Source organism: Stigmatopora argus, chromosome 5, assembly GCF_051989625.1.
Source record: "Stigmatopora argus isolate UIUO_Sarg chromosome 5, RoL_Sarg_1.0, whole genome shotgun sequence".
In the NCBI taxonomy this organism is placed as follows: domain Eukaryota; kingdom Metazoa; phylum Chordata; class Actinopteri; order Syngnathiformes; family Syngnathidae; genus Stigmatopora; species Stigmatopora argus.
Window position 1 is genome coordinate 2312501 of NC_135391.1, and position 20815 is coordinate 2333315.

The window sequence follows — 20815 nt, forward strand, 5'->3', positions numbered from 1 at the left end:
TACTTCAACGTCTTCTATCTCCCCTTGTGGTGCCTTTCTTCTGTCTGCATGCTGGAAGTCAAGGTCAATATTTTCATCTTTACCGTATCTTGGCAACGAACCCATGCGGGGAAGCGTTTAGCTTTAAATTAGGGATGTCCGATATTGCTGATTTAAAAAAAAAAATTAACATATAGTCCCTAGATATCTTTTGCCGATAGCAAACCATTCCAATCATTTACATATTGAAAAGTGAAGATATGTAAAAACAGCTACTGTTAGACAAACAAAATCAAACCAGGCGACAATTTAAGAGCAAACCAGTCAATTGACTGAACACCATATATCTTATGTAACCCTTATATATATATATATATATATATATATATATATATATATATATATATATATATATATATATATATATATATATATATATATATATACACATTTTTTTACTTCCGAACCGCATTTTATTTTTTGTCCTTCCATACCCATATTTTTTAGACCAAAGAAAATACTGCAAAAAAAAAAATGTAACCCGTATAGGACAATTTGTGACCAAACCAGTAAACTGACTGAACACCAAATATCTTAACTTAACCAATATGGATTTGTCAATGCCGTTTTTTTCTCCCAATTCCATTTTAGGTTACTCGGAGGTAACTTCTGTTAAATTTTGGATCACTTCCTATTGATTTTGAGGCACTTTCATGTTCATTTATCAGCTCCTTGTAGGTTTAGGGGCGTTTTTAAGGTTTCTGATGAACTCATTGGCTGCCATTGAACGCACCATTTGAATGGATGAATGTTATTGCGGAAAGGAAGATAATCACACAATTCACAAACTTTTGCAAATGTCCGTTTTCTCTTCAGTTCACGTACCTTCCAGGCTACTACCAGGGTCTCGTGATCACCGGAATCGTACTCGTCACCATTGTGGAGCTTCTTCGACTTTACCTTGGCTACTTTGGCAACCTTGAGGAGAATGTAAGACCTTTCCTGTCGGGTTGTTTGCATGTTATTGAAAAAGAACCAACTCGGTCTTTTTCTTAACATTTCATAGTTTTTCCCTACCCATTAGGGACCGCCCACTTTCTGGTTGTGACATCACACGCCGAATTTTTGCGCAGGTTCCCGCACTGTCCTTTTTCTGTGTGCTGACATTGGCCTTCCAGTTGCCCGTGTTGCTGTTCTTTGTGACGGACCAGGGTTTGGCCATCCTTCCCCTGGAGCGCGCCGTCCACATCCTCTTCCTGGCCTTCGCACTGGCCGAGTGCCTGGCCGCGGGGCGGGCCTTGCGTACCTTGACCAGGAAGTTGACGCTGCTCTTCCACCTGCGCCAAATGGCCAAGGTGGAAAGCTTCGGACACGCCGGCGCGCCTGTCCTCGGCCTGGCGTACCGCCAAGCCGTCACGCCCGTCGCGCACCTCAGCTGCCGTTGAATTGGTAAAAAAATTCGCTTTAATATAATTAACTTCATTTAGTTTCTGTGTGTTATTTTATCTCATTCCATTACAATGTTTTTTTTAAATCCCTTTTGTTTCATTGTAATTTATTTATTTGAATTGTTTGCTCAGTGCACTATATTTGATTAAACTTTTTAATTGACATTTGTTCTGTTTTTAGCAATATTTTACAGTTTTATTGTAGTTGTAATAGTGTTGTCAGTCAATTATTGTGTTTATATTTATGTTTTGATATCCATTTTTGAAGATATACTGAGCACAAATGTGTTGAGTATTTTATGCCATCAGAGGGCAGTAAAACCCGGGGATAAAAATATGCAATGCAATCGTATTAAAAGCAAACTTTAGTAGAGACTAGTAGCAGTCTTTTTGGATAGAGTTTTATATAGAAAATAGAAATTTTACAAAAATCACAAAAATAAAACAGTGTGTTTTTAAGGTGTTCTTTATTTTCACATATATTGTGTCTATTGATTTTCCTGGAACCACGCTTGGCTGTCACCATGACAACCGAACGCCATTTTTCTCCCTTGCTGAAGCTGCCATGTGTTGTCACGGCGACGTTGGCCTACATTTTCCAATCTATTTTGATCTCTATATTAATAATTTTCCCTGTTACGCATCAGCACACCGCTGTCTGCTTTCAGCCGAGATCGACGCACAACGAGCAGGAAACGGGTGGCCACGGATACCCACATATGCATCCATCCATCCTGTTTCCATTAGCAACCAAGTAGAAAAAAATACCCCCCCTCCCTCAAAATAAATAAATAAAAAATAAATTGCCGTAATACACGGCTGGCCCACTCAGTGTGGAAAAGGTGCTGCAGTGTGATGTCATTAATTTGCCTTAAAGAAGACATATGGTCAATCGGGGCTCATTTTATAACCAATTTCGCCTGCTGTCGCCTCAAATTGGCCAGGAAACATTTTCAATTTGCGACGGGTTGTAGATTTCATCACCGTCTGAGGAGGCTACTGCAAAATCTTTGGAAATTAGGAAGAAAAGTCCGCTACACTTTGAATTCGTCACAAACACACAAATATGCTCAGGTGTTAACAATTTGAATAAAGCTCCAATTGTTAGCACGCTAGCATGCACTGCCGAATATACCATTTGGTAGGGGTGCTGTCTGGAACGTCAAATTAATCGGGCATAAGTAAAATACGTTGTAAACTAATATTTGATATTTTTATTTATTTATTTACAGACAATAATCATGTTTTTTATTAGTCATTTCGCTAAAGTGGCAACAGAATACTTCTGATATCTCGTGAGTCTTGGCCCCTACCCCCTAGTTAATACTAAATTGGAACTGCCCATTTTAGTGCACGCGTGGAGGAAGTTGTAGAATTGTTTGCCAGCCAACCGTGGAGGAAAAAAAGTAAGTTTATAAACTTCCCTAATAACTACATTTTTTTACATCGACGACTGTTAGGGCCAAAACCGTGTGTGTAACATTGTATATGATTACGAGATGAAATGTAAGATTATTTACTATTGTGTAAAGGCATACTTTGCAATTTTTAAGATTACCTACAGCCTCGGTTTGATAGGTACAGTTGTACCTCGACATACGAGCATTTTGAGATACGAGTTAAATTTCGAGCAAATAATTATCTCTAGATACGAGACAAATTTCGAGATACGAGATAGCAAGGTGGCCAAGACATGAGAGGCTGTTTATGATTTTAGCACACTGTCTTTTTTGCCGCATCTCTTTCGTGTATAACATTTTTTTCAGTGTTTTTTTCCCCGTCACTCGGCACGAATGGCGTAGCGATCGCTAGTACGAGGAGTATATATTACTTCTCGTTGGGAAGCGGTCGTACGTTATCCTATTGTGAGGACATTTGTGTGCATAATTTTCGGAATATTTTGATGGGAATACAAAAGCAAACAACCCATCGATAGTGAAGTCAGGGTGGAGGCGGGGCAAACAGCCAACCCGGCCGGGAGAAGAAAGGTATAAAAATGTAAAACAAAATTAGAATTAATTTTAGTGTAAAGTTAGATTAAACTTATTTTTGAGTGTCTCTGCATCATAATCCAAGTTCATTTAAATTTGTTTATGTTATGTTACGAGTGTGTTGCCATGCAAAAAGTATCTCTCTCTAATTTTAGTACTATTAAACACATTTTGGTACTATTAAACCACTAGTTATGTGTTACTTTGTTAATAGATGGCAAATTAAAATAAATAAAAATATTTTTCCAATCCAATATCCTGTCTGTGGTCTTTTTTCAGACGGTTGGAACGAATTAATTTATTTTTAGTTCATTTCTATGAGAAACGTTCATTTTGAGTTACAAGTAAATTGACATACGAGCTCAGTCCCGGAACGAATTAAGCTCGTATCTCAAGGTACCACTGTAGAAGTATTTTTTTACGTAGAGATAGAGTAGTGCAGACAAACTAAAAATGTAAAACCACAATTTAATTGTATTAAAATATCTGCTTTGTGTTTTGTCCTCTCACACCAAACGGCTGTCTTCTTTTACCAGAGCCCAAATTTCTCTAATTTGACCATGCTAGCATGTGTTAGCACCGATAAACAAATATTTTGAGACCTGCTTGGTGTTGGCGTTAAACGTTTTATTTGGTTTTCAGGAGGAAAAAGAACAACACGTTCCACAGACACGGAGTCAAACGCTAACACACGGCCAATAAGACAGCAAAACGTTACGTCCACTTGGAAACAGGTAAACATTTGTAAAACTTTCACGCCGTCAACACACACGTTTCTTTTTTCATCTCTACATGTATCAAGAAATTAATAAGGCAGTAAATGAACTGGTTATTACTAATTGATCACAAAGTATGTCTGGGACAATCCTGGCGTTCACTTATTGTTTTTGTTGTGCGCTGCAGCACGTTGTAAAGTGCAAAACGGAAACTTTTTTGGGGTACACGCGTATACTAAAGGTAGCACACGTTAGCACGACTCGTCACATGCTACCGTGTGTTAGCACAGATGCAAGCTCGTTTTAGCCAATTTGAATTAGCTCCAATTTAAAGACGTGTTTGTGATTTATCGCCACTATTTTAGGCTTATCAACCCCACTGTATTGCCAAAATGTTCAGGTTTGTATTCTTTTTTTAAAAGAAAGAAAATAGTGCTTTTTGAAATGACTGGTTGGAACGCCAACGGACGCCATCTTGGTTTATTGCTTCATCGCAACACATACTAACACACACACACACACACACATTTGTGCGTACTTCTGACTTTTCCCTGACCTTTGCCAATTTGTGACAAGTCCACAGTAAAGGAGCCCTTCCTTTTCACACTCCTACGCACACAGACACACACACACACACACACACACACACACACACACACACACACACACACACACACACACACACTCACACACACCCTGGCTCACAGTTTAGCATTAATACACAGTCGGTGTGATCACGATGTAAACGCAGCTATTCAAAAAGACGGTCGTTGAAGTCCATGCACGTCATGCATAGATGAGGTCGTCTCAGTTTGTCTGTCCACCTCTGCCAGATGCTGGATTTTTAACTCATTGGCCGCCGTGGATGTCCAATCTGTTTGAACTTGGCAGCAGCAAGTGGCAGTCAATAAGTTAAGCAACCATCAAGGTTAAAATGCTAACTTCGACATGACACTTTTTTTTCCTTTAGAACAAGGGTGCTCAAACAGGTTTTTCTACGAGGGCCGCAAAATAATCCTGAGGTATAAGGATATGGTAATATATAATTTTCGCATTTAAAATGTAAAATATAGTCACACAATTAATCATGATAAAATGTAATACTGCTTAAAAGCAGTCATATTTATTTTTAGGTTTACACCCCGAAAACAAACCTTGCAAAACGGAGGGTAAACGTCCATTGTCAGCAAAAAATCACAAAAATCTATTTTCTTGAATTTTGCCATCAACATATTAGCTTATTTCATTATAGAGCTGGGCGATAAAATGATAAAGATTATTATCGTGAAATAATTTTTCTCAACAATAAAACAAATGTGATAAATTTACCTGCAATTACACCACCTGGCCACCACAGATAGCGGGGGCGCTGTTGCAAGATGAACGCTAGTTCCAACGCTCAGGTGAAGAGGAAATGTGTTTTTAGCATGGTAGCAATGGCGCCTAACGGGGAGCATGAATGCTAAAGGACGATAACGGCCAAAATGAGCGATTATGAGATGCAGGACAACACAAATCCGATCCACTAAAAGATCCTCGGCTACAATCTTACATATTTACACACACATATATGTATATATGTGTGTATATATATATATATATATATATATAAATATATGAAAATATGAATGGTTAATGAAATATGAATATGTTCATTAATATTCGCTCTCCCTTATTAAATAAATCAAACTCATAGAATGACTTTAATTTATGTACTTATTAGCAGAAGTTTGAAGTTTCAAATTTGAAAGAAAAAAGATAATTATTGATATCGACTGACAATTTTTTTATCGTGATAACATTTTTTGTCATATCGCCCAGCTCTACTTCATAAGGTTATTAATGTAAAATGTAATAATAATGATCATAAACAAAATAATGGAGAGGCACCCCATCTAGTCTTAAAGCTGTCAAATGCAACATAATGTAGGCCAAATTTAAGATTGTTTTGTGGTCTTTTAAAACTGCATGTTTGGACACCCCTGCCCTGGAATTTCCGCCTATCGCAATGATGTACCGTACACGCACACGTCACGACTCGCACGGACGACGACAACGAGTTGGAGTGATATGTGGTCCGCTTGTCTTTGTACAGCAGCTCCTGGTAAAAATATTGTTCACGTCTCGCACACATGTCCACTACTTCATGCCGCTGCGCAGCACCTGATTGGCGGCGATCAGCATTACGCTGATGATGAAGGCGATGGCGAAGGCGCAGATCAGGCTCTTGCGCACGCACGTCTGCTTGACCTGCTGCGTTGGGCTGGAACCTGAACCGTGGCCACGGAGAAGGACAATTTTAGGGGGAAAATGGAAGCCGAAGACGGGACCGACCGGGTGCCTTACTGTCGATGTCCAGTTGGCAGTCGTCGGGGTTGTCGATGTGGTTCTCCTCGGTCATGATGATGTTCTCGATGTCCTTCATGGTCAGGTGGTCGCAGAAAGTGTCGTAAAGAAGACGCTTCAGCTCCTCCACCGTCAGCTTTTGCATGTCGCACTGGTGCACAAATTGTCCACATCTGACCAATGTCAAGGTTGTTATCATGAAATAAAAACTTTTTTACTTCTTGTGGATTTTTTTTCCACAGTAATACAACATTTTTCATTGAAGTTGTATTCCATATGACCTTTTGTCCTTATGTCCTCATTTGACTATTCATTCATGCATTTTCTGAACCGCTTATGATGGTCGCTGGGGGTGCGGAAGCCAATCCCAGGTAACTACGATCACCAGGCAGGGGACACTGAATTGCTACTGTGACAACGAAATTTCCCGAATACGGGATGAATAAAGTTATCCAATCCAATCCAATATACGGTGCGTTTTAGCATCATTAACTGAAAAACATTCACATTTATACAGTTCAAATGTAGTTCTTTTCATGGTAGTTAATTGTTGTTTATTTTCTACAATGATTGTTTTTTTTTTGACGGTACAGTTCTAGAAACCACAACTGTCAGCATTTGTGTATGTATTTATTTATTAACTTATTTATTACCTATCTAATTGTCTTTTTCTGTGTCTGTATTCTCACCCTCTTGCTACTGTGACAATGAAATTTCCCGAATACGGGATGAATAAAGTTATCCAATCAAATCAAATCCAATTAGTAGCCAACCAATCACAGGACGAAAGGAGACCGACAACCAATCATACATAGGGGCAATTTAGAGTGTTCATCCAGCCTAACACGCATGTTTTTGGATGTGGGAGGAAACCGGAGTACCCGGAGAAAACCCACACAAGGCCGGGGAAAACATGCAAACTTCACACAGTAAAGAACCGACCCGGGTTCAAATCCACGATCCCAGAACTGAGGCCGATGGCGATACCCACTAGTCCTCCGAGCCGCCACTTTTGCCTCAATGACATTTTTCATCCATTTCATGTTTTTGGTGGTTATTATTTTCCTTTTTAAAGAACAACAACAACCAACCACATAACTAGATCAAAGTAGTATTTTTCAAGGCCAAAACCTTTACCTTCCAGAAAACTGAGTCGAAGTCGGTTCCATTGAACTTGTCCGGCATGGAGGCCGCCGTCAGCTTTGGTCCGAGCAGAGTGACAAACTCCTCAAAGTCCACCTGCCCGTCACCTGAGCAACAAACGCACCCCAAATAAAAAATGGATGCCTATCGCTATACTTCACATTTTTTTCAAACTGAAAGTGTTTTTTAAGCAAAATGTCTGCAGGCCCTTCCGACTTTTGAAAAATACTTCACTAAAATTTATCTTTACATGGTTTAGATGACTGAAACGTACTTTGATCGTTTGAAATGTATTTTTTTAAGTTTGTGGATATATATATATATATATATATATATATATATATATATATATATATATATATATATATATATATATATATATATATATATATATATATATATATATATATTTATATCTTTTAAAGACATGCTTGTGTGCGTGTTACCGTCCATGTCGAGCCGCTGTATGATGACCTCCAGCTCAACCTCGTTGGGCATGTACCCCAGGGAGCGCATGGCCATGCCCAGTTCCTGTTTGGAGATGAATCCGTTCCCATCGCGGTCGAACACTTTGAACGCCTCGCGGATCTCTAAACATAGGAGCAAATGATTGATTGTATGTAATAACCCCTTTTCAATGTCATTGCTGGGTTTTCAAGGCTAATTTCAATCAAGCAAACCCTTGAAATGCTTCTTTGAAACTCTTAACACAACTTGAAAACCAATTTAAAACATTTTAGCTTACATGAGACCAGAAACGGCCTTAGATAATTTTGCACCCCGGACACTCTTCAAAACTGGGCAGCAGGCCAGAGTTGGCAGACCGGCCGTACTTTGAAAGTGTAATATTTCACTTGAAAACCAATTTACATCAGAGCTGAATCTCCAAATTGTAATCCTAACCATACTTGAAATCTTATTATGAAACCAATATTTATACTTCAAGGTGTCTGTTCATCTAGCACAGGGGTGTCAGACTCGGGTTGGTTCGCGGGCCGCTTTAACGTCAACTCGATTTCACGTGGGCCGGACCATTTTAGATATAATATTTAGATTTTTATATATAAATGGATTAAAAGAACTGAATTAAAAGCCCTGAATATTCAGTTTTTTTATAGATCTAAAACAATGTTTATTTTAGCATTTTTTTAAATATATTTTTAGATTTTTACAAAATGATTTTCGAAGTAAAAACAGAAAAAAATGATTAAAAAAATGACAATTATTGATTTAAAAAAGGGAAAAACAGGAAATTTAATATACATCTACACTCCTCATTTTAATTTGATCTTAAAACAGAAAGTCGGCACTCATGATTTACTTTCCCGGGCCACACAACATGATGCGGCGGGCCAGATTTGGCCCCCGGTCCGCCACTTTGACACGGGATCTAGCGGGACTTACTTTACTGAATTCTTCACTGACCAAAAACGTGTTTTCTTTGTAAAAAAAAAAAACTCAAAATGCTCAAAACTCTGTATTAATCCTGTTTTGTTGTTGTGGCTAGGGAGACAGTCACTCACCAGAAGTGATTTATTGAGATGAGCTGAGTGGATTGACCACAAAGAAGGAAGTGGACCAGATGGTAAGTCCTTTTTTTATTTTTATTTTTGTCTTTTGTTTTTTTGTTCATCACATTTTATGAATAGAATTGACGACTGCTTTGACCAAATGACAAAAAAAACAGTCGTTGACAATGACATAGGAACCAAAACCACAAGGCTTTTAGGTCAACAGTAAATAATCAACAAATATGTAATATTTTCAGATGATAAATCATTTTATAATACATGACAAGCTCTGATGTTAGTGTGTCAGGCTCTCAATTTCAACAGTTATGGATCTGTGTGAGTCTTGAGAATTTCTTTTTGAATACTCTTTGACAAGATTCAATCATTTAATTAGTGTACAAAAAAAATCATAATCGTGGGACATTAAGGAAGTGAACACACAGGAGTGATTCCACGCTCCTTTCATCTTTAATTACTTTTCCCAGGAGCACATTTTTACACCTTTTATTTTTATGTCTGCTGCCTCAGAAGGAACATAAGTATTATTAATGTGTATTTTTAAATGGAGGAGGTGCTAAAACCGAAATTCAACTCAACTGGATGAGCTTGCCCTTCAATGGCAAAATAATGGCAATGAAAAAATAAATAAATAAAAATGAATCTTGTAGACGGTTCACATATTTTTTAGGACATTTATTCTTCATAACTACTGTATTTTCCTCACATATTAGTCGCATCTGCGTATAAGCCGCACCCTTAAAATTGCCTACTACTGTATTTTCTCACATATTAGCCGCATCCGCGTATAAGTCGCACCCTTAAAATTGCCTTAAAATCGTTGAATTTTACGATTTCTCGTATAATTGCACATTCTGAAAGGGTGTTGCCTGCACGTAGACAAATTCAAAAAGGTAAGTCATGTGAGCAGTACAAACAGGAAGTGTGTCCGTAGCGGTCTAGTTTGTCATCTTTAGGTAAGATGGCGGCGCCCTGAGTGAGCAATGGCAAGCACAAGTAAGTGAGTTTTTTTTCCTCATTTTATGCAAGATAGGTTTTTTTCATTCATAAATGTCAAAATACACTTTTTTATCGGTTTATCTTTTCTCTATTTTGAAATAAATCACCATATCGGCCGCATTCTCTTGCGTTATGGCGGTTTGTCTTTGTCACCTTGCAGTTTCGTGCATGTCAAGTCGAATTTATGCGCATATAAGCCATACCTTTGATTCACTCATCTTTTTTTATGACAAATACGGCGTATATGGGAAAAATTACGGTACCTAACCCCAATTCAACCCTTTACCAAAGTCCCTTGGCCACAAGTGTAATCAAAGTACATTCTCCTAGCCACCCATCAAAGACACGTGGCAGGCGACTTGAATGAGTTCAAAAGACAGCACGTAAACGGCAATGATCTAACCTTAAATAAAACTAAGTCGAGATTATAACAAAGCCAAATTTGGAAGCAGGCAGATTTTCTTCCAGGACTTTTCCTCCGTCCCAGAGGTTCTACTGGTTCAGTTCATCTAAATGTGTTAATCCATTTTTTTTTGCTGCTATGAGGCGATACTCGGGAGGCTTGTTAGCGGCGGCTTCTGCTCATATTCAAACACGGGGGCCCGTAGCTGCATGAAGACAGATTAGGCTTGCTGGTTTTTCCCACAAAAACTATTCTTGGGAGTGTTGTTCACGTCAGTGACGTTCCAGCAGCAAGAATGGCGACCTGCAAATAGTCAGACTAGGCCTTAAAGGACCATTTTACAGAATTTGACCCATTGGCCACAAATCGTAGTCCCTTTTTTTGTAAAATAAACCCCCAAAAAGAACTGTTGTTATACGTGTTGTGTAGGAAATTCAGACAACACGAGCACTGTCGATATAAGCGTCTAAATTTAGCCTGAAAAGCAAGAAATATGTCCTTCGGATTGGTTGAAGGTTAATAAGTCTCCATCATTTAGACCACAGGTGTCAAAGTAGCGGCCCAGGGGCCAAATCTGGCCCACCACATCATTTTGTGTGGCCCGGGAAAGTAAATCATGAGTGGCGACTTTCTGTTTTAGGATCAAATTAAAATGAAGAGTATAGATGTATATTATATTTCCTTATTTTTCCCCCTTTTAAATCAATAATTGCAATTTTTGGAAACCATTTTTTCTTGGTGTTTTTTGTTCAAAAATCTTTTTGTAAAATATAAAAATATAAAAATATTTTCTGTTTTCCACTTTAATATGGAACATAAAGAAAAATTTGGTTTCCTTTTGAAATCGATTAAAAGATTTTCCCTTATTAAGAAAAAAACCCTCAAATAAAACACTTTAGATCTATAAAAAACGGAATATTCAGGACTTTTGATCCAGTTCTTTTAATCCATTTATTTAAGGAAATCTAAATGTTAAATCTAAAATGGTCCGGCCCACGTGAAATCAAGTTGACGTTAAAGCGGCCCTCGAACCAACCCGAGTCTGACACCCTTGATTTAGACAAAAACCTATAGTTCTTTGTGGGTATTCTTAACAAAAATGGTGAATAAAGTCTTCTATAAAAGCCTACATAAGCTTTACTGAAGACTCTTTTGTTGACAGAAAAGTGTGGTCTCAAATTGTCAAAGCCAAAACGATGAAGGAAAAGCAGGAAAATGAAAATCCCCCCCTGGTGCCAACTTCCTCCTCTTAAATCTTCCTCACCTCCAGTGATTGAAGTCGGCGCAAAGGTCGGATTTTTCTCAGCTCATTTCTCAGCTTCTGTCTCTCAGTCATTGATCCTCCCCACCTCCACTCACTTGCTAAATTTCATCATGAGACGCCTCAGTGAAAAAATCCGCAGATCGTTAGCGTCAATAACCGCCCTAGCCATCAATCCCGTCCCATTTGTCGTTTCACAAGGACGTCACGGCAGATGCTTTTTAAACACCCGTGTATTTTCTAAAACACGTGTCAAAGTGGCGGCCCGGGGGCCAAATCTGGCCCACCGCATCATTTTGTGTGGTCCGGGAAAGTAAATGATGAGTGCCGACTTTCAGTTTTAGGATCAAATTAAAATGAAGAGTATAGATGTATATTAAATGTCCTGCTTTCCCCCTATTAAATCAATAATTGCAATTTTGTAATCCATTTTTTCTGTTTTTAGTTAAAAAATCATTTTGTAAAATCTAAAACTACATTTAAAAAAAGCTAAAATAAACATTGTTTTAGATCTATAAAAAATGAATATTCAGGGCTTTAAATCCAGTTCTTTTAATCCATTTATAAAAAAAAAAATCTAAATATTATATCTAAAATGGTCCGGCCCACATGAAATCAAGTTAACGTTAAAGCGGCTCACGAACCAATCCGAGTTTGACACCCTTGCTTTAGAGCACAGGTGTCAAAGTGGCGGCCCGGGGGCCAAATCTGGCCTGCCGCATCATTTTGTGTGGCCTGGGATAGTAAATCATGAGTGCCGACTTTCTGTTTTAGGATCAAATTAAAATGAAGAGTATAGCTGTATATTAAATTTCCTGCTTTTCCCCCTTTTAAACCAATAATTGTAATTTTTTAATCAATTTTTCTGGGTTTTTAGTTCAAAAATCATTTTGTAAAATCTAAAAATATATTTTAAAAAGCTAAAATAAACATTGTTTTGGATATATAAAAAAATGACTATTCAGGGCTTTTAATCCAGTTATTTTAATCCATTTATAAAAAAAATCATCTAAATATTATATCTAAAATGGTCCGGCCCACGTGAAATCAAGTTGACGTTAAAGCGGCCCTTGTTCTAAAATATCGAATGCAAATTAAACATCAAAATACAAAATAATTGCAAGGCAACTGTCAAGCTAACATTTTTGTAACCATCAAACACAATTTACTTTTGAAAAGGACCAAAATGTGTTTTTAGTACTTCAACATAAAAAGCCTTTCATAGCTAATGCGGCCATTTGTCATTTAATGGAAACATAACGATGGACCGGTTGTTAACGGAAAAAACAAATTTAGCCATAACAGAAAAAGCGCTTCACCTTTTCCGATTTGTCGCGCGTCATTAGCAATTTAATTAAAGGCCATCTCTCATGACGGGGAGTGGTGACTTGATGTTTAGCAACTTGACAGGTGCTTTGTCATCGTCCACGTTCATCCCCGAGGCTAATTCTCTTAAAAATATAAATTCATAGTCCATGAGCCTGACAAAGGTCTTTCATAAAAATCAAAACAACCCACAGAATTTGTGCTGTATATTAAAATGGAAGAGAATTTTGGTTGAAATGAAATGTTAAGAATTCAAAGGCAAATGAGCTCCCTAGCACCTAATGTTGCCGTTATATGCAGGCAAGGGTTAGGGCAGCCGACCCCTGCCGAGCATCTCATCATCACCCTCTCACGTCCGGATGTCAAGTTGAGCTTTTTCACACCGTTTAATAATTACAACAGTAGAGAGGAAGAATGGAGAAGAAAATGGGTTCCGATGACCCTGACTTTTTGGTTACTATGAACAACACATACCGTATTTTCTCGCATATTAGCCGTATCCGCGTATAAGCAGCCTTAAAATTGCCTTAAAATTGTTGAATTTTACAATTTCTCTCGTATAAGACGCCCATCGATTCACAATTTTCACTTCCATATTCATGGTTTTAATAGGGAGTACAAATGTGTTACTTTGAAGGAGAAAAAAAACATCGCATGTGGTATTTCTGAGATACTTTATGAATCACAATGGCAGGCACAAGTAAGTGAGTCTTTCACGTTTTATGCAAGATACGGTTTATTTTTTTCTTGGATTTCATTCATAGACGTCAAAATAAATTTGTCTTACGTTATACTATTTCGTTCTTGTCACCTTGGCATTTTCGTGCATGTCAAGTCTGATTTATGCGCATATAAGCCGTACCCTTGATTCAGTCATCATTTTTTGCGACAAATACGGTGTATATACGAGAATATACGGTAAATTTCAGTCCTTCATTTTCCATGACGCTTATCCCCACGGGGGTTGTGGGGGTGACGGAGTCTATCCGGCAGCCAACCAATTGCAGAGCAAAATGAGACAAACAATCATTCACAATCACACTTTTAGCTAGGGACAATTCAGAGTGTTTAATGATGTTTTTGGGATGTGGGGGGGACACTAGAGTACCCAGAGAAAACCCACACAAGCACGGGTCGAACATGCAAACTGTGAGGCGGACGTGCTAACCACCTGTTTGCCATGCTACCATGAAAGATATGATTTTTATATATCGATGTGATGAGGTGGGAAGCAGATCTTCACAAATCAACTTTGCTCACTTCAACAACATTTCTAGGAAATCACAACATAGCAGCAGCAATGGTTTGCTATTTTTAGATAAGACGTTCAAGATACTGATGTGGTGTGTTGGAGCTAAATGATATCCACCATGTAGGTCACGCCTACTTTACACTATCCTTTTCAGTTTAGACCACGGCTTCCTTTAAATAGCCTTCATTTGCATCCATACTGCCGTGTTTCCTTCCACCTCGCGGCCAAGCAACCGTGAGTCAATGTTTTCGCTCTAGTAGGAGTGAACAGAAAACATTAAAGATGGCCAAGCCAACCAGTAGGAAAATGAAGGCGGCGAGAAGGGGGCGCTAGCGAGCTATTAGTCGTAAAACAAATTGCGGGGAAGGAAAACATATTTTTACACAAACGGAGGAGATCAAATGTGGTTTTGCAGAATGTTGAATTGAAGCTAAGATTGGATTTTGCACAGTCGATTTTAACAACATAGGCAAAAAAGTATATTGTAGTGATATATACTACAGTACAGTAATATCATACATATATAATGGCAATATTGCCATCAATGGCACTAGAGCAAGGGTGTCAGATTCGGGCCGGACCATTTTAGATATAAAATTAAGATTTTTTTAAATAAATGGATTAAATGAACTGGATTAAAGGCTCTGAATATTCAGTTTTTTATAGATCTAAAACTATGTTTATTTTAGCTTTTTTTATATATATTTTTAGATTTTACAAAATGATTTTTGAACTAAAAACAGAAAATATGATTAAAAATAGCAATTATCAATTTCAAAGGGGGAAAATCAGGAAATGTAATATACATCTATACTCTTCATTTTAATTTGATCCTAAAACAGAATGTCGGCACTCATGATTTACTTTCCCGGGCCACACAAAATGATGCGGCGGGCCAGATTTGGCCCCCGGGCCGCCACTTTGACACCTGTGCACTAGAGCATAATCATTCACTGCCAGCTCCTTGCAATTTTTATAAATTGGACATCTGCTGGCATCATTGTTACTGAATTCTGTTCATTGGCTGATGGTACCTTAGTGTTTACGGCGTGTGACTGATGTCAACTTACACCAACACACGGGTTTTAATATGAGCAGAGGGACTCATTGATGTCGTAGGGCTGCTGTTAGGCATGGTGGAAATGGGCTACCCACTTCATTCCACCTGCTGTGTGTTCCTGAGCGTGTGCATGCGCCTTTGTTGCTATCTTTATCCAACGCCAGTAATTTGACCATCTATGTTCTTTCATCCCTCAAGTGTAGGAGGTGAAATGGAGAATATGGAGTTGGCTTATAGCACTCTCATCAAGGTACATTAAGGCGCGCACTACCGCCCCCTCCACACACACACACACACACACGAGGGCATACCGAACCCCGTAACAATACGGACTAGTCTAGCTCAAACATGTCACTGTAACGCATGTATCAAAGTGGCGGCCCGGGGGCTAAATCTGGCTCACCGCATCATTTTGTGTGGCCCGGGAAAGTAAATCATGAGTGCCGACTTTCTGTTTTGGGATCAAATTAAAATGAAGAGTATAGATGTATATTAAATTTCCTGATTTTCCCCCTTTTAAATCAATAATTGTAATTTTTTAATCAATATTTTCTGTGTTTTAGTTCAAAAATCATTTTGTAAAATCTAAAAATATATTTAAAAAGACAAAATAAACATTGTTTTAGATCTATAAAAAACTGAATATTCAGGGCTTTTAATCGAGTTCTTTTAATCCATTTATAAATAATATATATCTAAATATTATATCTAAAATGGTCCGGCCCACGTGAAATCAAGTTGACGTTAAAGCGGCCCGCGAACCAACCCGAGTCTGACACCCTTGCTGTAACGTATCGCACCCTTCATTGAAAATCTATTCAATAGTTAGCACGTATTTCTCACAATTCTGAGATTAAGGTTCCCCCTGCCTTTCCCCCCAAATTTGGCTGGGATATGCTCCAGCACCCTTGCGACCCTTCTGAGGTGCAGCGGTTTGGAAAAGAAAGGCATGAGCATTGTTTAAACAATTTCCCTCCAACATTATTTTGGGTGCTTCACCACTAATTTGCAATATAAAAAAAAAGATTAGTCATTTTCCTCAGTAACGGATCAGGATTCCAAATCAGGTGACTCGGACTCACACTCAGATCATATCCCTTTATACACGCCGCAACACACGCACACACACTGAACACACACTCTAAAGCACTTCATTGCCATTGCACCAATGATAATTGAAAATCCAATCCTTGCTTGTCATGCTTTTCATTCGAACACACACACGCACACACACACACACACACACACACACACACACACTAACATTAATATCACAGCAAAAGTTCCAATTGTCATGTCACCAGCCCCTCGTGTGGCCGCCACGCAAGTAATTGAAAATCAACTCCTGCTGCCCTGTGTGAGCCCCACACATACACACACACATACACACACACATACACACACACATACACACACACACATACACACATATACACATACGCACACACACACCCGCTCTCGCTAACGTGCAATTTTAGTTCTCGACGTAGCTCCCCCAGGGAAAAGAGCGACGGTGGCGAGAAAGCGGCCTGCCATCCGTCTGTCACTCAATTGATTGACAGCCGGGTAGGATTGGTCGCAAAGAAGGAAGTGCTTGTCAGGGTTCTTAGTTCTTATTGGTTTGTCAGTCTAGCCGCTAAAAGCTATTTTGGTGCTCATTCGTGAGCTGTTTGTGTGAACAATATTGAATTTGTTGTTGTCCGGATTGGACGCAGGTGACTTGTTGATTTGATTTTTTGAATGAGGGATTGTAATGTGCCCTGCTGCGGTTTGTTGCTGTTCTGTAGAAAAGTTCCATTAAGGAGAAAAATTGCGGTATTGTGTGACTAGCATTGACTGAGAAAAAAATGTGTGACCGTCTGTGATGGTTTCAATGAAATCTGCCTCACATTCAGTAACTAAAATATTTAACATAACCAATGATTGGACATCATGTAGTCAGTGATTGAACCCCATGAATTCAGCAACAACAGTTTTCATAAATGCGTAGATTTCAGAACAATAGTTTCCAATAAAATCCACAATTTTTCATGTGGATCAAAATGTAGGAGTTTATTTTTATTTTTCCTGGCCACAAGCAGCCACAAAAACAATTGTGCCATAAAACAAGTCTTCCCAGGAAGTGTGTAACAAGACTGTTATGGTGTGCTACAAGATCTTGCCGCAGATTATAAAGCCAAATAAGTAAATAGCCAATGAAAAGTGCCACTTTGGCCACACGGCAACAGAACAAAACAAAAACGCTAACATTTGTACTCAAAATGTACCCAACAAATTCTCGAACAGGAACCAAAAGTTAAAAAATTGGCCAACCTCCTTATTGCGCCCGATAAATTTTACCTAGCAACAAGTGATAAGAAAAAAATGACCAAAGTCGCTAACCATTGCAACAAAATAATTAATAACGGTGCCCTGCAAATTGGGGATTGGTCAAGGTTTACCTTCTAAAATTCAATGAGATTCTTGTGTGGCATCATTTGCGCTAACTAGCTCTTACAGCGTCCTCGCAGGGGATCACTAACGTGGCCGCTGTTGAATGCGCATGGCTGCCAAGTATCCCGATGCTGCAGTAAGTGACATCGTTGCCCTCGCAAAAGGCAGCCCAAAAGGAGCAACTTGCGCAGACCAAAAAATGTATTGTTCCAATAACTGTTTACTGTATCTAAACTCTACTACCCACTAGAGGTCACAGAGGCTGCCAGAAAACTTCAATATTAAGTTTTGATCCGGCTAAATCCCCAAAACAAGTAAACTATGATAACAAACTAAAGCTAAAGTATGCAGATGCCACCTTAGTTTACAAAATCTTACAACACAAAGCTCCTCCTCCACTACAAAAAAATCTAAGACTTCAACAAGGGCTGGCTCTAGAGGTGACTGTGTAGTTCCCTTAAAAAAGAGTGCTAAATTAGCCAAAGCAACTTCTCTCATACCTGGAACTCAATACCAATTGACATACGTGAACCTCATTAATTCCAGAACTTGTTTCATAGCTTGAAAATTTCGTAAGCAGAGGTGCACTTTATATGTAAATTCTCTAATTCGTTCCATGGTTCTCACACAACTACCAACTATGACTGTACATGTTCATTAACATGAATATCGATATGTTCATTGATATGTGCTGTCACTTATTAAATAAATCAAACTCAATACTGATGAATTGCTAGAGTTCTCACATAACAGCTGGCAGAAAAAGTATAAAAGGGTTGTATGGCAGGATAAAAAATATTTAATTAAAGTTGAAGCTTACTCTCTTTGCCCTACAGTCCACATGTGTCAAAGTGACGGCCCGGGGGCCAAATCTGGCCCACCGCATCATTTTGTGTGGCCCGGGAAAGTAAATCATGAGTGCCGACTTTCTGTTTTAGGATCAAATTCAAATGAAGAGTATAGATGTATATTAAATTTCCTGATTTTCCCCCTTTTAAATCAATAATTGTCATTTTTTAATCCATTTTTTCTTGTTTTTAGTTCAAAAATCATTTTGTAAAATCTAAAAATATATAAAAAAAGCTAAAATAAACTTTGTTTTAGATCTATAAAAAACTGAATATTCAGGGCTTTTAATCCAGTTCTTTTAATCCATTTATAAAAAAAAATAATCTAAATATTATATCTAAAATGGTCTGGCCCACGTGAAATCAAGTTGACGTTAAAGCGGCCCGCGAACCAACCCAAGACCATATTTCAACAAAGTTAAAATATCACTGTGAAATTACAGCTGCTTAAACGATAATTAGCATCAACAGTCCACTTTTTCTTGGATTTCATTATGCTGCATTTCATCCTATATAGCTCAATACTGCTTGGCATGTTGTGGCACAGCATGGTACTGCACTCTAGACGCACAACTCACAATGTACCCGATCCTGTATATACTTTACGGTAAAAAGTTCAAACTCCGTCTGAAAATAACGGCGAAATAGCTTGAAGTTGCTTCACCCTAACACGTAAATTCCAATTCCACTCGAGAGGCCTGCAAATAAATCCAGATCCACAGGCGTACCTAATGTCCTCCCTCGAACCACCACAAACACCGAATAAAGCGGGGTAACGTCTCACCTTCCACCTCGTCTTCAGGCAGGTTGACCGGGGCGCTGTAGGAGAGGATGTCCGGGATGGTGCACATCCCCCGGTACATGAGCGTGGAGGTAACCGGGTGCATAGGCATGATTGCGACCCTCTTCCTGGCGATTCCAGGTAGAAGCGGGGGGAAAAGGACGGGGGGTGGGGAGGGTACCTGGGAACCTTAGCGACGGGAACCCGTCTCGTCTCGGCGACCACCGGGGGAGCGCATCAGCGGCATCGGCGACGAGTCCATGGGCCGGGAACGGGGCAAGATCTCGCCTCGCTCACTTCCATTCATCGGGAAGAATAATAACGGCGAAAAGTCCAGGGTGCGTGCGGCAGCGCGCACACGCTGCGGCAGCGTGCTAGAGCGCGGCGGGAGAGCCACTTGTTGGACGTGCGCGCACTCGCGCTTCTTCCTTTCCGACTCCCACCGTCCCCCCAGGGGGGATGCTCGCGGCGCCCACCGACACGATGAAGCGTACGCGCGCGGGGGTGTCGGTGTGTGAGGAGCAACTCCTTTCGCGGCGACTATCTGCGCGCACAAACGCCCACCCTCTCTCTCCTCGTCTCTTTTTACGCATTGTTTGCGTCTTTTACGTCACCCGTCGTGTCACTCGGACACTCGTGGGGACCGTTGATTAGGTACACCTACGACACTCGCGCGTTGAGAGCCGACGCAACAATTGACATCCATTTTTAAATGAATTTTCTGCAAATAAATACACAAATAGGCGAGAAAGACGACGGCAACTGAATCAAGTGTTGATATTTAATTACTCGACTGTCTGGTTGTCGATTAAATTGACACTTGAGTGTACCGTATTTTGCCGTTTAATATACCCGGGTATATTAAATGATTTTTGCTTTTTGGAGCCTCCCGTTTGTGCGCCATTTAATATACCCCTGCCGTTTAATATACCCGGGTATATTAAACGGCAACACAGCTTTTTTGGCAATATTTGTATGGTGTTCATGGGGGCATAATTATTGATACACTTAAGTTCATTAAAATTCCAAGTCAGACTTTATTCAGCAGTAAGTAGTTTTAACCTGAGCAGTAAGTAGTTTTAGTCTGCAAAACGTTGATGCACCCCATCACGGCATAAAGAGTGCGTAGTGGATCATACTTTCCCATTTGTGCGCCATTTAATATACCCCTGCCGTTTAATATACCCGGGTATATTAAATGGGGGGGGGGTATATTAAACAGCAAAATACGGTAGGTAGAGAGTTGCACCGGTCAGGCAATGAGAGACAATGCAACAATTCACATCAATTTAAGATCGAT

General features: G+C 39.3%; 3 protein-coding genes across 10 annotated transcripts in view; 2 read left to right on the top strand and 1 right to left on the bottom strand.

Moving 5' to 3' along the window:
• The window catches only part of LOC144073944 (transmembrane protein 17A), a 3414-nt gene extending 1211 nt beyond the window's left edge, over positions 1-2203 (top strand). Inside the window, exons 2-4 of the mRNA XM_077599911.1 lie at positions 1-63; positions 856-969; positions 1113-2203. The exon at positions 1-63 is cut by the window's left edge and continues 44 nt beyond it. Coding sequence (XP_077456037.1) covers positions 1-63; positions 856-969; positions 1113-1424 — 489 coding nt within the window. The 3' untranslated portion in view covers positions 1425-2203. The remainder of the gene's footprint in view (positions 64-855; positions 970-1112) is intronic.
• Positions 2204-2558: 355 nt separating this feature from the next.
• The window catches only part of tmc1 (transmembrane channel-like 1), a 70266-nt gene continuing 52009 nt past the window's right edge, over positions 2559-20815 (top strand). For 3 of the 8 annotated variants that reach the window (XM_077599901.1, XM_077599906.1, XM_077599903.1), the window contains exons 1-3: positions 2560-2833; positions 4061-4152; positions 9131-9208. The gene's annotated coding sequence lies outside the window, so the exon portion shown is untranslated. The other 5 variants (XR_013300195.1, XM_077599907.1, XM_077599905.1 and 2 more) reach the window with 3 other exon arrangements.
• On the bottom strand, positions 4036-20058 carry cabp7a (calcium binding protein 7a). Its single transcript, XM_077599909.1, has 5 exons — positions 19519-20058; positions 8070-8213; positions 7618-7730; positions 6481-6631; positions 4036-6404 (listed from the first exon to the last, which is right to left on the bottom strand). The coding sequence occupies exons 1-5, from the start codon at positions 19625-19627 to the stop codon at positions 6274-6276; spliced, it is 648 nt and encodes a 215-aa protein (XP_077456035.1). The 5' UTR covers positions 19628-20058; the 3' UTR covers positions 4036-6273.